Source organism: Mirounga leonina, unplaced genomic scaffold (assembly GCF_011800145.1).
Source record: "Mirounga leonina isolate KUSES-001 unplaced genomic scaffold, KU_Mleo_1.0 Mir_176, whole genome shotgun sequence".
Lineage (NCBI taxonomy): Eukaryota > Metazoa > Chordata > Mammalia > Carnivora > Phocidae > Mirounga > Mirounga leonina.
Window position 1 is genome coordinate 27382460 of NW_023270454.1, and position 16160 is coordinate 27398619.

Here is a 16160-nt window from a genome sequence, read left to right on the forward strand (position 1 = left end):
AACTAATTTTTAGCTTTCCATTGTTCCTGGATGGGGATTCAAGATTCAGGGACGTAGGATATTCTGAAATTAAAATGGAAGATTATAAAAAACTGACTACATACAAGGATTTTCCTTTTCTATTCAGCATAATTACTTCTATAATACATTATTTTTATTAATTTTTTTTCAAGTTTTTACTTAAATTCCAGTTAGTTAACAATATACAGTATAATATTAGCTTCGGTTATAATGCATTATTTTTATAAAAAATGTGGCACATTTGCATGAAATGATTCTCTTACAATCATTAATCAAGCTATTATAAACTATAAACAATACCTGCCCCATACATTTTACTCACTAGCTCTCTTGTCCTTTAAACTTTCTTGAAATTATTCCCAGTTATTAATCTGTGTTTGTAAGTAAAAGCACTCAGACAGACCAGACTGTAGGGATCTGCTCCTCCATACCTGCTGGTGGTGGGAGGGAAAAAGAGGCTGCAGAAGGGGAACCTGGGTGGCTCAGTCGGTTAAGCGTCTGCCTTCAGCTCGGGTCACGATCCCAGGGTGCTGGGATTGAGTTCCGCATAGGGCTCCCTGCTCAGCGGGGAGCCTGCTTCTCCCTCTCCCTCTGCCCCCTGCTCATGTTCTCTCTCTTGATCTCTTGCTCTATCTCTATCTCAAGTAAATAAAAATAATCTTTCAAAAAAAAGAGGCCGCAGAAGCAGGCAAGTGGAGAGGAGTGGGAGGGAAGGAACCTTTTAGAGGAACTCAGCTCTGATCTTCTCCCTCCCTTGCTCATTACTCCACCCATCACAGACAAGCTGAGTGGCCTCCGTGAGTCAGGCCAGGTAATGAGCCCTGGGGATCCTGTGATGAACAAGACACATTCTGGGCTCTTTAAGGAGCGCTGAGTTCGGAGGGAGAGAGACTGCTGCACTCGACATTTAAGCAGGTTCTAATAGTTTCTACAAAAGAAGTCAAACACAGTGTGCTAAAAAAGGAGAAAAAGTGCTGCCTGACTGATGGGGAATAAGGAGTCTTTTCAGAAAAGGTGAGGTTTAAAGCCTCGGGCCACGTTTGTCAGGAGAGGAGGAGGGAGGGAATTACAAACAAAAGGAAAAGTTGCAACAGAAGGCTGAAGGTCTGAAAGCAGGACTTCAGAGCTCACAGAGGGACAGGTGAGCGCACAATGGAGCGCACTGTGGGTATCAGGGAGGAGGGACCAGAAAGGCCCATGTGGGCAGACCATTTAAAAAAAGAAAACAGACGGAAAACAAACAACAAGAGCACACACCCCTGTGTGCTGTGCTAAGGAATTCTGGACTTGATTTTGAAGGCTACGGGGTGTCGGCGGAGGGTGGCTGGAGAACGACACGGTCAGCTCCCACCCCCCTGCAGGGATCTGTAGTTCTAGGGAGTGGGAGGGAGTGTCCGACCCCCGGCACTGTGAGAATTGCTGGCTCCCTCCCTCCAGCTAGCTCTCTGCTCAAGTGATACCTCCAACTCCACAGCCCACCCCCACAAAAACAGCATGCCTGGCATTTTCTATTCCTTATCGGGCTTTAGTTTTCTTCATGATACTTCCCAAGTACTTGACTTACCTGTTTGTTGTCTGCCTATTATTGCTCTCTTCCCACCACCTGCTAAGGTGCCGGGCATACAGTAAGTGCACATTTCTTCTCGAATGAGCAAAGGGTAATGCAAACCTGTCACTAATCTTGGTCCAAAGAACTTGGGAACCCATAAAGCTCAGATTTTAGGAAGGGAAATTTGCAGTGGCCAAGAGGCTCTGAGCACTCAGGGAGAGGGATGGTGGGGTAAGAAGCTCCAAGAGGTTCTTCAGAACGACATACTTCCAAATGAGATGGCGAATCCTATCAGATGATCCTTTTTGCTTCACCCCCCCGCCCAGGGCTGGCCCTTTATAATGGGAAGGCAGGACTTAGTATTCTAATTTAGGAATATTGAAACCTAAACAAGGATTTCAATGGGGAAAGAGAATGAAGCCTAGATCTTTCCCCTAACATACTGTCCAAAGACAGAGTCTGGAATCATGAAGCTGGTGTTTTTCTGAATTCTCCTAAGATCTCAAAATGGATAGACCATATCCTGCAGAACTCTCAGGTCACATGAGGTCTCGGCTTGAACAGGCCACCTGCAGCATCTTGTATGCATGGCTCTAAAGGACAGGAGGATCAGTTATAATACAGGGGTGAATTCATCAACAAAGTGCCTAGATGATTATCTATCCTGGGAGGTAGCTTCCTGAGCCTCCACAGCTATACATCTGGTGGAGTAGGCAGAGTCCAGAAACTTCTCAGAACACTGGCTGATGGCTCAGGTCCTTAGCTTTCTTGAGCCACATGGCTAAAAATCACCTCGAATCATAAGAGAAATAGACAAGTCTCAACCATCTGAAAACTAGTGGCCTTGTTTCTAGATCTTTCCAATTTGAGAATCAACCAACTTGTTTCAATTTCAGGCAACCAAAACCTGATATTATGGATATGCAAGGAAAATACAGTCGTGGTTTTATTGCCTGGCATATGGGTAATTATGAGAACACCAATGAGAGAAATTCCAAAGGAGCTGTCCTTGTCAGGCAGAGCACAGCAGCGCTGCCAAGAGCTTCCAGATCACCTAAGCTGCCCAAGCTGCCAAGAAAGGAAGAGGTACGATCATTTGCTTTTCTGAATCATCACAGAAAACAACAAATTATTTTAACGTGAATTAGAGAATGCTGTTTAGTAGTAAGACTACTAATAATCAGTTTTATAGTTCCTTTTAACCTATCGGAACATTTTGGAATTTATATTGGATTTCCACAATAATGTCCATACTGTGGGTAGGTGGGTATTATCCCCACTTGATAGCTGAATAAAACAAGAGGTTGTAGAGGTCAGTCCTTACAACTGCTTATTTATCATATGGGTGAACCTGGAGAAAATGGCCATCTCCTTGATTTGCAAAAGCTGAGAAAGATCTCAGTGTGTGAAATGGAGGTAAATCTATAACCCATGTCAAAACTCTTGCAGACTGGTTAGCAGAGTAAGAGTATACCAGTTCAAATTCAAGTGTTTCCCATTACTATCTATGAAATCTTGAGCAGGTTGCATAATTTCCCTGTGTGGGTTTTTAATTTTTTAATTTTAAATTTTTTTAAAAGTGCATTTGACTTTCCACTCCATACTTTTAATGAGGTTTTTTTTTTTCAAGATTATTTATTTATTTATGAGAGAGAGAGAGTGAGAGAGAGAGAGAGAGCACGAGTGGGGGGAGAGGCAGAAGCAGACTTTTGGCTGAGCGGGGAGCCCGATGCTGGATCTCAGGACCCTGGGATCACAACCTGAGCTGAAGGAAGATGCTTAACCAAGTGAGCCACCCAGGTGCCCCCTATATGGGTTTTCTAATAAGTAAAATGGGGAGTTAGGATTTGTACCAAATATTTGACAGAGTGATCATGAGAATCAAGTAAAGAATGTATAAATATATATGAGTCAATAACGATTTCCTAGGGTTCTTTAGCATAATCCCACAGCAAAATGCACTTTGTAGTCATCCAGAATTTCAACATTGAGTATGACTAATTTCCATGATAGAAAGGGAATGGGATAGCTTGGATTAATTCAGAGATTCCTATTTCCTACATGAGAGAGTCTCCTTGCTCCCTTGCCCTCTGTCACCAGAGATCTGATTCATTAGCAATTAATTATATCTATTTGAAACATTCTGTAAGGGACCCATGGAAGTCCTCCTTGGTAGGTCCTGACCCCAGGGACACTTTGTATTTAAAAAAGGGAGCAGTTCAGCTGCTAACATTCCTCTGTGATCTGATCTTTGGGCTGGGTCCAAATGAAATGATTTATTGCAATGTGTGTGGAGGAGGCTTGGGCTAGTTACTTTCCATCACTGAACTAATTTTGTGTAGGATCAGAGCAATCATAGATTAAACGATCCCAAATGCCTCCTTCTATCATTCACTAAATCCAATTGAGATATTTTTGTACATTAAAAAAAATCTGTTAAAAGACTTTTCATTTTGGAATGACTTCAAATTTATAGAAGAGTTGCAAGAACAGTACAAAGTGAAACATGATATTCGTTACCCAGAATAGTCAGTTGTTTATTTGCTTTAATGCTTTCTTTCTAAATGTGTGTGTGTGCATATATACATATAAACACACACACACACTTATTTTTCTAAATCATTTGAGGGTAAGTTGCAGACATGATTCTTCTTTAACCCTAAACATTTCAGGGTGTATTCCTAAGAACAAAGATGTTCTCTCATATAACTGCAATACAATGATAAGATCCACAGAGTTTAACATTGATACAGTATTATCTATAGTTCATAATCAAATTTTATTAATTGACCCAATAACGTCCTTTGTGTTTTCTCCTCATCCAGGACCCAATCTAGATTTTATACATTTAGTCCTCATGTCTCTTCAGTCTCCTTCAATTTAGAACAGTTCCTTAGTCTTGGTCTTTTATAATACTGACATCTTTGAAGAGTATAGACCAGTTCTGTAGAACATCTCTTAATTTGGATTTATCTGATGTTTTCTCACAAGTAGATTCAGGTTATATGCTTTTGGCAGGAATCTCAGCTAAGTCACATCATGTCATTCTCAATGCATCACTTCAAAGAGGCACCTGATGTCAGTTTAACTTATTGTTGGGAACGTTAATTGAGCACCTGGTCCCATCTTTTTCCTTCCAGAGATCAACGAAATACTATATCACCCCAAATAATCTCTCTTTTTATAAACTAGACTGTCTTCTAAATTTCTAGATGTACATTAGAAACTTGTTCCCTAAGTCCATTTTTTGGACCAGCCCACAGGATTCAGTAAGTACTCAAGCCTGCCCCTCTATAATAGAGTCCTCTTCAGGGAAAATAACTTGAAGCGAGTGTTCTTATATATTCCAAAGCAAATAATGAATACAACGTGTATAAAGCCTCCAACAGGGTGCCTGGGTGGCTCAGTTGTTAAGCGTCTGCCTTTGGCTCAGGTCATGATCCCAGGATCCTGGGATCGAGTCCCACATCGGGCTCCCTGCTCGGCAGGAAGCCTGCTTCTCCCTCCCCCACTCCCCCTGCTTATGTTCCCTCTCTCGCTGTGTCTCTCTCTGTCAAATAAATAAATAAAATCTTAAAAAAAAAAAAAAAGCCTCCAACATAATGCTTTACCCTGGCCACCAATGAGTGGCTGCCATGATTATCATGACTCTACTTAGCTGGGATGTCAGTACATTTTCCATTCTTTTTTTTTAAATTTTTTTAAAGATTTTTATTTATTTATTTGAGAGAGAGAGAGAGAGAGAGCACATGAGAGGGGGGAGGGTCAGAGGGAGGAGCAGACTCCCTGCAGAGCAGGGAGCCCGATGCGGGACTCGATCCAGGGACTCCAGGATCATGAACTGAGCCGAAGGCAGTCGCCCAACCAACTGAGCCACCCAGGCGCCCCCATTTTCCATTCTTATGCTGAAGGAATCCAAACCATGCACGGAAAGCAGCCTCAATAGAGTAAATAATTGTCAATGGTACTGGGGACTTGAGGGAAATCCTTCTTCTCATGAAGACAGATGGTTGAAAATGGGCATGTTTTATATTCACATTCTTGAGTTTGGACCTTTACTTATAAATCTAAGTTTGGAGCTTAATTATAATGTTTCTAAAAGTGCAATTTATGATACTTAACAGTATGTATCATTCTTGTATACATTTATCCAAAACAAAATGCTCTCACAAATCTGGCACATTTCTAAACTGCTTCTTCTACTATATTTCCCCAAATTTCTTTCTTTCTTTTTTTAATTTCAAGTTCTATCTTCTAGTATCTGTTATTTTCCCTTCTTGATTTTTGGTTCACTTTTTTTCCCCCCATATATAATAGCCACTTATGTGTTGTCAAATTTACATGTATATTACATACACTTTTAACACCATCCATTCCTATCTCATTTCTTGGCTTGCAGATGTTCTCACTGCCCCCTCTTCCATTCTGATACATGGACACAATCTCAGTGATGGATACTTCCTTTCTCTCATCCATTCACTCACATCGAATCCAAAGGCAGTAATTCTCAAATTTTAACATGCATATCAACAACTTAGGGATCAAATGAAGGCACAGATCCTGATTCAGTTGGGCTGGGACAGGGCTGGGGATCTGCACTTTTGTAGAACTCTCAGGCAAAGCAGTGCTGCTTGTCCAGGACCTTGAGTAACAAGGTGCTTGAGGATTTGACGCTGAATTGCAGTTTGAACTAGGAACGGGAGGGGCTTGGACCAAAGGGGAGAGGGAGACAAGGAGGGATGGCAGGGTAAAGGTAACGTTAATGTAGTGTCTTTGGGGAAGCGCATGTGGTTTAATCCAGCTGGATAATAGCATGCAAAGAGGGGTATCTGGTGAGGAGGCTGGGCAAGAGGAACCAGCTGGGGCATTTGAGTGCACGGTGCCAAGAACCTTGGATTTTACTGGGCTGACTTTCAAACAAGTAACAGTATTAAACTTTCATTTTGGAGGGGTTCAGACATCGGCCTGGAAGATTGCTTAGACCTGTTTGATACGACAGGGAGATGAGAGAAATTTGGGATCAAGACGAGGCAGGGAGACACAGGACAAGCCATGTGAGAAATTTTGAATAGAAAAAGTCTGTAGACTGAGCACTTGCAGATGAGAAAAAGGGATGATAACTGATGACTTGAGGCCCCCAGAAGCAGAGGGAGATGCACAGCTCTAGGAATTAACACACAACAGCAGGAAGGGGGCATTTTTCTCCCACTGTGAATGAAGTGTCACCTCCTTCCTTGCCATCCCAGAGGGTTATTTCTCACTCACGCTTTTCCTGTTCTCCCACATCTACATCTCCCCATATATCCAAAGACTATTGTGACTTGCCTGTCAGCCTTTAGAGGATAACTCTGAAATCTGTACCGTGTTAAAGATCTTTGCTTCAAAGTCTACTTCTTATAGTCTGGTATGACAATATTCTGACTACCCAACTCCTTTTGGGGGGTCATAATATATATATCATCTGACTGATATCTGATGTACCTGTATTAGTCAAGGTTCTCCAGAGAAATAGAACCAAAAAGATGGACAGACAGATTGCTTTTAAGGACTGGCTCACACGATTGTGGAGGCTGGCAGATCCAAATCTGCAGGGTAGACCAACAGGCAGGAGACGCAGGCAAGAGTGATGTCGCAGCTCAAGTCCAAAGTCAGGAAGCAGAATTCCCTCTTCACTGGGGACAGCAATCTCTTAAATCCAACTGCCTGGATGAGGCCCACCCACATTATGGTGGGTAATCTGCTTTGCTTCAAATCTACTCATTTAAATGTTAATCTCGCGGAGCCCTAGGGCGGCCCGTGGGGGTTGGGGGCGGGGGGGTGGCTAGATGCTGGAGGGCCCCCCCCCCCTTCGCACACACATTGGCTCCCAACCCAAGGCAGGGTACTGGGGTCGTGGGGCGGGACGCGGTCTGCGGTAGGTTGCTGCGGGATGAGAGCGGTCCGCGGCTCCGAGAAAGCCTCGGGGTCACAGCTGTGCATCGGCCACAGGAGCGTTCCTCCTGGGCCACCAGGCAGGGCCCGACCTGTGGCGCGGGGTGAACTTAGGGCGGGGGCGGGAACAGCGGCGACTGTGCGCAGGTCTCTACCCGACCCACCTCCCCTCCCGCCCCGCGTCACTGAGCCCCTCCCCCTCCCCCCCTCCCCCCCTCCCCCCCCCCCCTGGCTTTACTACCGGGGGGCGTCTGTTTCTTTTTTTTTTTTTTTTAAGATTTTATTTATTTATTTGAGAGAGAGAGAGAGAGAGAATGAGAGAGAGAGAGCATGAGGGGGGAGGGTCAGAGGGAGAAGCAGACTCCCCGCCGAGCAGGGAGCCCGATGCAGGACTCGATCCCGGGACTCCAGGATCATGACCTGAGCCCAAGGCAGTCGCTTACCCAACTGAGCCACCCAGGCGCCCGGGGCGTCTGTTTCTTTCCCTGGTTGGTTCTCCGCCAAAGCCTGAGGTTAGCTGTGAGGACTGTGAGACCAGCACCGCGGGCTCTCAGCCTGGTGGGCTCTTCAGGTCTGTGCCCCCCGTGGGGAGAGAACCCAGCTCGCACAGCAGGCGAGCCAGAGGCACTGCGCTGCGGTCTTCGGGATCCATTTGGATCCTCAGGACCCTAGAGCAGGTTGAAGCTGTTATCACCCTCACTTCACAGCTGTGACAACCGAGACCAGGGAGGTTGAGAACTTGGTCCAGTGTCACACAGCTAGTAGGCAGCCGAGTCGGGATTTGAACCCAGGCAGCTGACCTGTGACCCTCATCCTGTCCAAAGACACCACCTGTGTCTGGAGCACAGACCATGCTAACTGATGGAGTCTACAAGAGGGAAGCCATCAGAATAGGACGTGTACCTTGGAGGGGGGAAGGGCTGCTGGTCGGTCGCATGGGTCTGCAGGAGCGAGGCCTGTAACACGATGGTTCCACTGAAGGCAGATGACATCTGGTCCCCGCCTGACCCTGCCTCGGCCCTTGGCTGTGTGACTCTCCCCTGGCCTCCGTTTTCCCTCTCTCCTGTGGGGCAGGGGATGATCGCTCTTTCAGTTGTTTTTGGGGGGAAGCATGGAGTTTAGGGGGACCCTAAAGAACTTACTTTCCTGACAGGTTAGCTCTGCAGCCCTCTGTGGCAATCACTGCCCAGCAGGAGTCAGCCCTCCGGGAGCAAACACTCTGGAGAAGCAGCGTTTTTGTCACTTGTCTGAACCTTCATCTCCTCGCTGAAAACCAGGTCCTAATAAAACCTAACATGGGCGGGGGGTGGCACCTGGGTGGCTCAGTCGGTTAAGCGTCTGCCTTTGGCTCAGGTCATGACCTCAGGGTCCTGGGATCGAGCCCCACATCTGCATCGGGCTCCCTGCTCCCCGGTGAGCCTGCTTCTTCTCACTCTCCCTCCCCCTGCTTGTGCTCTCTCGTTTTCTCTGTCAAATAAACAAATGAAATCTTAAGGGAAAAAAAAAAAACCTAACATGAGGCCTGTTTTGAGCAACCTCCCTTTCCACCCCCACCGGAGGGGCCCCTGTCTTCCAACCTGGTTCTGAGTTCCTCCGGTAGCTGGCACAGGCCCGGATGTTATAGGTGCTTTGTCTGTAATCCTGCACCCCCCCTCCCCACCCGCCCCCTCAGCTACCAGAAAGATCCCACTTGGACTGCTTTTTCCACCATTGTCCTGTGCCCTTCCAGCAGTGCCTAGCACCTAAATATTTGTTGAATGGCTGAGTGAATGGATAAGGATTAAATGAGGTGATACTATCAATCAAGCTTAAAAGATAAACAAATATTAATCACATCTAAAAAATATCTTCACAGCAACTTCCACATTCGTGTTTGATCCGAGTATCTTGGTACCATGGCCTAACCAAGCTGACACGTAAATTAATTATCACAGTACCTATCTCATTCAGGTGTGAGGATTAAACACACATAAAGCATCTGACAAAACTGTCCCCACACCAGGGAACCAAAAAGCAATGTGGTGTGTGTGTGTTTAAGTTCTTTATCAATGGCAATCACTGAGCCACCCAGGTGCCACCCCCCGCCCATTTTAAAGTGCTTGAGGGAATATGGAAAACGCCTTTGAAATTTTCATGTAATCCAAAAAGGAGTTTGAAATACCTAAGTTTACTTCTCCCTATAGTCTCTATTTTTTTTTTTTTAAAGATTTTATTTACTTATTTGTCAAAGAGAGAGAGACCACAAGCAGGGAGAGTGGCAGGCAGAGGGAAAAGGAGGCTCCCCACCAAGGAAGGAGCCCGACGAGGGGCTCGATCCCAGGACTCTGGGATCACGACCCAAGCCGAAGGCAGACGCTCAACAGACTGAACCACCCAGATGCCCCTCTCCCTATAGTCTTTTAGGTAACATATTTCAGTATGGCATTATGTATGTTAAAAAAGTTCTACTTAAAAGCATTTTTTTCCCCTGAGACTATATATATATATATATATATATATGGATGATTTCATCCTTTACATAGCAAATATTATATAATGCCCCTTCCTTTCCTAAAATAAAATTCATAATTACACACATAATTTATAACAAACCAATATAATGCCCTAGATGTACTATTTAAAAAAGTAACATATTACAATATATTTTAATAGGGAGACACTGAAACACTAGATTAGAAAATATAATGAAGCAGGCAGAGGCTTGCATCTATATGTAGTCTCCATGAATGCTGTAATTACAAATGAAGGACTCAAATTCATTTAGTGTAGTAGCTGTTGTTAATGTTGTTTTCCAAATTTATGTTAATTCTTGTAAAAACCCTGAATCTTACAACGTAAAATCTTCCCTCGATTTATGCAACGGGTAGCATTCCTGGAAAATTCAGCATATATTAAAATCATGTGAAAAACACATTGGGCTTTTATGTAAAGCAGAATTAAATTCTTAGCTTAGATAATTATGAGCAGCCTTTTCACCCACATGAATGTCCAGCAGAACATTTAAAAGTCATGCAGGAGGGGGGACAATTCCTCATTCTGTGGGGTGTCCCATACATTACAAGACATTTCTCTTACCATCCTCAGCCCCCATCCTCTATGTGCCAGTAACTCTCACCCACCATTAAGCTAACCAAAAATGTCCCTACATTTCCAAAACCTCCCTGCTGAAAATCACTGACATATATAACCACTCTTTCGGCATGAATTAATGGAAATGAGACCTCTAAGTTTTTAAGAGCTAAGATTAAATTAACAAATCACATGCAGTACCAGGGAAATGTTCAAGATAAATTCAAAAGGTTTATTGCACCAAATGCCACAGAAAAATGGATCAAAATAATACATGAACAAGTTTTAAGAAAAAATTTCTATACACTGACATTGATACCTATTTACCTGATCAAAAATATAAAGTCCTATCAATTTGTCTTACTGGAGCTTCAATAATAACAAATCCCAGAATTTTTTCTTTTTAAACACCACTTAAATTTAAGCATATTGCAATCTTGCTCCCAAGATATATGGTCACCAAAATTTTGACATTTAAAAATTAACACTCAGAGGGGGCTGCTTGATTTAGGTAAATATTATATTAAAATATCCCCTCCCCCACAGCACAATAAAAAACAAATGGTTCACATTTACCAAGAGAAGCTGAAGATTTTTTCAATTTAATGGTGAAAGTATGCATGAACAAAATACTTTCAAAAGTACGTATTAGTGGGAAAATCCAGACATTTAAGAGAATTTTAGCGTCACTTTATATTCTTTATTTTTATGTACAACCAACTCTAGTGAAGAACCTAAAAAGCTACAGACTAAATTTTTTATAAAATCTCAGGACCTAATTATAAGAGCCTAAACAATGGTTTAGTATCACTTAGCAAGTGGGGACTTTCCTCCCTCCAAAAAAGTTACTTTTGAAAAATATGGTAAGTTTAAAAAGTTGCGATGTGTAAACGGCAGTTCCATGGGATGTGAAAAGATTATAGTTACTTTTATTAAAAAACAGCACACCTCAGAAAAATGGATTGAAGCCTGTACAAAAAGCTATTTAACACTGATAAAAATAAAATACTTTGGAATTATGCACAAGTATGGAAGCTACATTTTAAATTTTCATTGTCATGTTTAAACGTACACAATTATCTTTACATTCATATCACTCGTCAATCTATTAAAAATAAAACCGCAACATGCTAGAAAGAGGTCCATCACAGTAACATTTACACACTTCTGCTCTGTCATGCCTCACTAGCTTGCTTAAAAAAGCAAGATGCTACAAAAGTTACACTCAACAGGTAAGACTTAAAAGTTGAAGAAACCCTAAAGGTGGAATCCTGTCAACTGAGGTAGTTTTCTTTCTTTTTTTTTTTTTTTTAATTTTAATTTTTTTCTTGAGGTGGGCATTGGGAGAGGGCGGGATTCCTTTCTTGCCTCTTGGGCTACGACAGAATGAAGCCACCGGGTGGTGTGAGTGGGTGTATCTCAACGCAATTCCATGAGATTTTTTTTTTTTTTTTCTTTTCCACTTTTGGGAAGAGGTTGAATTTAAGACAAACAAAACTTGAGTGTTATTTAAAGGAGGATTACAAAAAAGCAGCAACATTCTTGCTCTGTTTTTGTAGGCAATAGATGTGAGGATTAGGTTCTGACTGGAATCCTGAGTGTCACTGGGACAACCCCCACACGTGACCCACCTGTAGTTTTCCAACAGACATTTTCCGAGAGAGAGTTTTAGAACAGTAGATTGAGGCAAATTAAATTTTCTCAGGCTTTGAGAGGACTGGGCTAAATTCTGATGTATGGAGTTTAGAATCAGCCATTTAAAGCTCAATTTCCCCCCACACGGGTCTAATTTTCAACATGCCGCTATGTATACACATTTTGAATGAAACTGGTTTTGTATCTAGTTATTTTCTATGAATCCCTGGAAAGCGGTGAATAAGGGAAAGTGCTCAAAACGTGTAAACAAGGAAAGGGGAAAGAGAGATGAGGGGAATGCTCTCAACTGGTACAGATAGGAATGATGTAATATCAGCTATTATAATTTATTCACACATTAACGAGAAACAAATGAGTGAGCTGAGCCACAGGTGAGGTTCATTCTCTGTGTAACTAACAGCAAGCAGTGATGTCACGGAACTAGAGACTTAAACCGCCAAACTCAGATGTTAGAGGAAATAAGATAAACATAAGAAGGATGGAAAACTTCAATCTTGTGAAAGAAAGACATAAGATAAAAATTAAAGATCTTAAGAGCCTTAATGCACCCACCTACATTTCACATCATAAAGAGAGAGAAGGGAAGGCAGCAGTTCTGACCTATTCCTAAAGAATTATTACACCTATTTTTCTCCATTAGTACTGCGGCTATACCCTTTCAAACAAACAATTAACTTGCATTTGTAAAAGAATAAACTTGGTGGTTTACAATCAGGATTTTATCAAATAAAAAATCTGAAGTCATTCTAACCCCTAAAAGGGAAGTTACTTCATAATCTTAGGTACAAATGGGTACATGACAAGGACCGGAATTAATTCACACGGCAGTGAAAGGAAATCAGAGCCTGGTTATAATCAACTGTGCTCGAGATCTACAAGGTGCTAACAATGTTGTGATTTGCAAGATTAGCGCCTGTCTTTTCACAATCTAATTCTGGAAAGTCTTTTCCTTTACCCTGGACATCAGTACGTGGTCTGATATGGCCAGAGTTCACGGCCAGTAAACTAAGTGAAGTTTCTTTTACATTTAACAAAAAATTAAGGTTTCTGAAAAAGTGAACTATGCTAATAATCCCTCATTTTGGCAGGTTTTATAATGGGTAAGTTAATTTCTGGAGAGGTGTTTTGCAAAGGACTTAGGGATTAGAAGGCACAGAGATGATAATGTAAAAAGTGAGATCACTTATGGATTGTTGGTCAGCGTACAAACTAACTCCTTTCCCGCAAGGCCAGCTGTGCCTTTGAAAGTACAAAGAGTCATTTGTATTAACTATTACAGGAAGCTTCGGCTGGAAGAATTCAGCAACAGAAACACTCTTGTGAGCTTACAGAAATAACTTTGGTAAGTGGCCTCTCTTAAAAAGGCTGCTGAAAGCTCTAAGTATGAGGATAAAACATGGTACCAGACTGTGTATTCTGCTGCTCTGAACTAAATCTTGATGAGATTAAGATGCTACACTGATTCCTGGGTTCACTGCACCAACAGTCCGTCTCTAACCTGCCTGTGGCTGCATCGGCAACAAGGTAAACTCCAAGAAGATGTGGAAACGGTGGCTCCCTACGGCACCCTCCGCCCAACGGTCGATCCTCCTTCCTGATTTCTGTCAGGCAGTAATGCCTACAGCCACCGGAGCGGAAGATGGCACAATGTGGCTTGCTTGCTTCCACCTTCTGTAAAAAGCAAACTCTGCCCTGGAATCCAAATGCCTTGTTCTGACTGTCTTCTTAGAGGAGCAAATTGCACGTTCTCCACTCTGGAGAGCTCATGCTTAAACTCCGAAACGTTGTCCTACTGTAATGGTATGTACACCAGTTACCCCCGCTCCCAAGCCCCTTGTCGTTCTGCCCAAACACGCACGGTGATCTGTACCAGCAGCTTAGTGTTTAGTGTAGTGTTTATGTCTCCTCCCACCAAAAAGGTCACTCTCTCTGTTGATTCATGGATAACAAAAGGCCAAAGAGTATTCACGAAAAACACAAATGCCATTATGTCAAGTAAACCTAAGTCGTCCAACGAAGCATCTGCTTGAAAGCAACAAAACAAAACAAAGCGATGGAATGACTGTTTGCTCTTCTCATGCTTTTGATGTCACAGAGAGCTTACTCCTTTCACCTTCAGTTGAGAATCTGATTTTTTTTTTTCTTCCAAGGAAGAACTGTCCTGAGCTTTAGCTTATAAGAGTATCTGAGCGACGTAAGGAGAATGAGTACTGGCAATAGCAGTCAACAGAGGCAGGTCGTTGGATTCAATCCTGAATGGTGAAAAAAGAAAAGAATATTAAAGTAGCATGATTTTACAGGAAAGTATTATTGCTAGGAACCAAACTTGCCAGATCATTGCTTAAAACTAACGACAAAGTAAGAGATGGAAAGATGCTAAACCTGTTCTTTTAATATGATCTCCCAGTGGCCGCCGCCCCACGACGCAGAGAAAGATGCAGGTGTGCTGTGTGTGTGTGTGGGTGGGTGGGTGTGTGTGTGGGGGGGGAGGACACAAAGCTGCTCTTCCCACAGTTGGGGTTGCCCAGTTTAAGCTCAGAACTTTTCTATATTCCTTGACCATGTCATTGGGTTGTACTCTAACGTCTTGTCCAGTATCTCCTCATTCTTCCAGTCAGCGCTTCTGAACACGTACTGACTGTGTGTGTGTGGAGGGGAGGGGGGACACAAAGCTGCTCTTCCCACAGCTGGGGTTGCCCAGTTTAAGCCCAAAACTTTTCTGTGTTCCTCGACCACGTCATTGGGTTGTACTCTAACTTCTTCTCCAGTATCTCCTCATTCTTCCACTCAGCACTCTTGAACACGTACTGAGATTCCGCACCTAGGCTGGAATCAGGCTTAGGAAGATGATGAAGGTGGGAGTTTTTTCTAAAAACTTGGGGATTTGTTCAACTGGTTAGACAATTTAGATCCTTACTAAGCATCTGAGCTACAGGATTCTGGGAGCAAAGTGACACTAATAGATACTGAGTCAAGAGACATCATAGCATCAAATGGATGCGACTTTGGCTGCCTCTCTTTACAGCAGAGGCGGATACAGCATGGTCACTGGCTAAACACTGCCAAATGTCCTGAAAAAAATTAGGACTGCTTCAGTCCTTGGAATATGTCCTATTTTTTTTTCCCTTGAATTCCAAAAATGAAAAATCAAAAATAAAATTTAAAAAGGTAGCTGGCATTACTTCATGGAACTTTCTATGCTTTCTCCAGTAATGCTGCCTACAGATCTCCTTTCAGGGTAGATAAGAAGTTCTTCAGTACCTTTTTGTGCTGCTAGCTCTGACTAGGAGGGGAAGGAGCTAGAGCGAGGCTGGATGTGACCCCCACTAATAATGCACCAAGAGGACCGAGAGATGAGGAAGATAACAAGTCCTTATGAGCCTTCTAATAGTGTCGATGGACACCTGCCAGTCAGGGTCCAGGTGAAGATCCTAGAAATGTAAGGCACACATCTGGCAATGGAAACCTGGTGAGGCAGGACTCAAGTCTGAGGCTGGTAAAGAGATCTAAACAACTAAGAACAACAATAACGGCAACAAAGATACACTGCAAGTTAACTGCCAAAGCAAATGCCTCAAAAGGGAAAAACACTTTTTTGAATAAAGTATGGGGGAAAAAAATGTATGACAGGAAATGCCAAGAGCCAAACAATACAGTAAGTCATATCCTGGGTGTGAAAGATGAAAAGTCTGACAAGAATGCAAAGGCCCAAGTCTTGAAATAATATTGATTAGCAGGCTTGATAGAGAATTTCAAGGTTGACATTATATACACAATAATTTCTTGTCCCGAATTAGGGGAATCATCATCACAGGGAAAGGGGTCAATTCCCCATAGAGACAATGTCTTTTTTGTTCGTTTTCTGTTGAAACATTAAGCAGAGAGTAACACAAGTCAGAATTTCTTCTCTGAGAGAAGGTATGGCCAAGACCCG

General features: G+C 42.8%; 2 protein-coding genes across 6 annotated transcripts in view; one reads left to right on the forward strand and one right to left on the reverse strand.

The window, feature by feature from the left end:
* The window catches only part of CUNH4orf45 (chromosome unknown C4orf45 homolog), an 82650-nt gene extending 78551 nt beyond the window's left edge, over window positions 1-4099 (forward strand). The window contains exons 4-6 of the mRNA XM_035023250.1: window positions 2467-2656; window positions 2763-2829; window positions 4047-4099. Of these exons, the coding sequence (XP_034879141.1) occupies window positions 2467-2656; window positions 2763-2829; window positions 4047-4099 (310 nt within the window). The remainder of the gene's footprint in view (window positions 1-2466; window positions 2657-2762; window positions 2830-4046) is intronic.
* A 6682-nt stretch (window positions 4100-10781) lies between these two features.
* FNIP2 (folliculin interacting protein 2) overlaps window positions 10782-16160 on the reverse strand; it is a 138328-nt gene continuing 132949 nt past the window's right edge. For all 5 annotated transcript variants that reach the window (XM_035022816.1, XM_035022817.1, XM_035022815.1 and 2 more), the window contains one exon: window positions 10782-14478. In XM_035022816.1, the coding sequence (XP_034878707.1) occupies window positions 14400-14478 (79 nt within the window). In that variant the 3' untranslated portion in view covers window positions 10782-14399. The remainder of the gene's footprint in view (window positions 14479-16160) is intronic.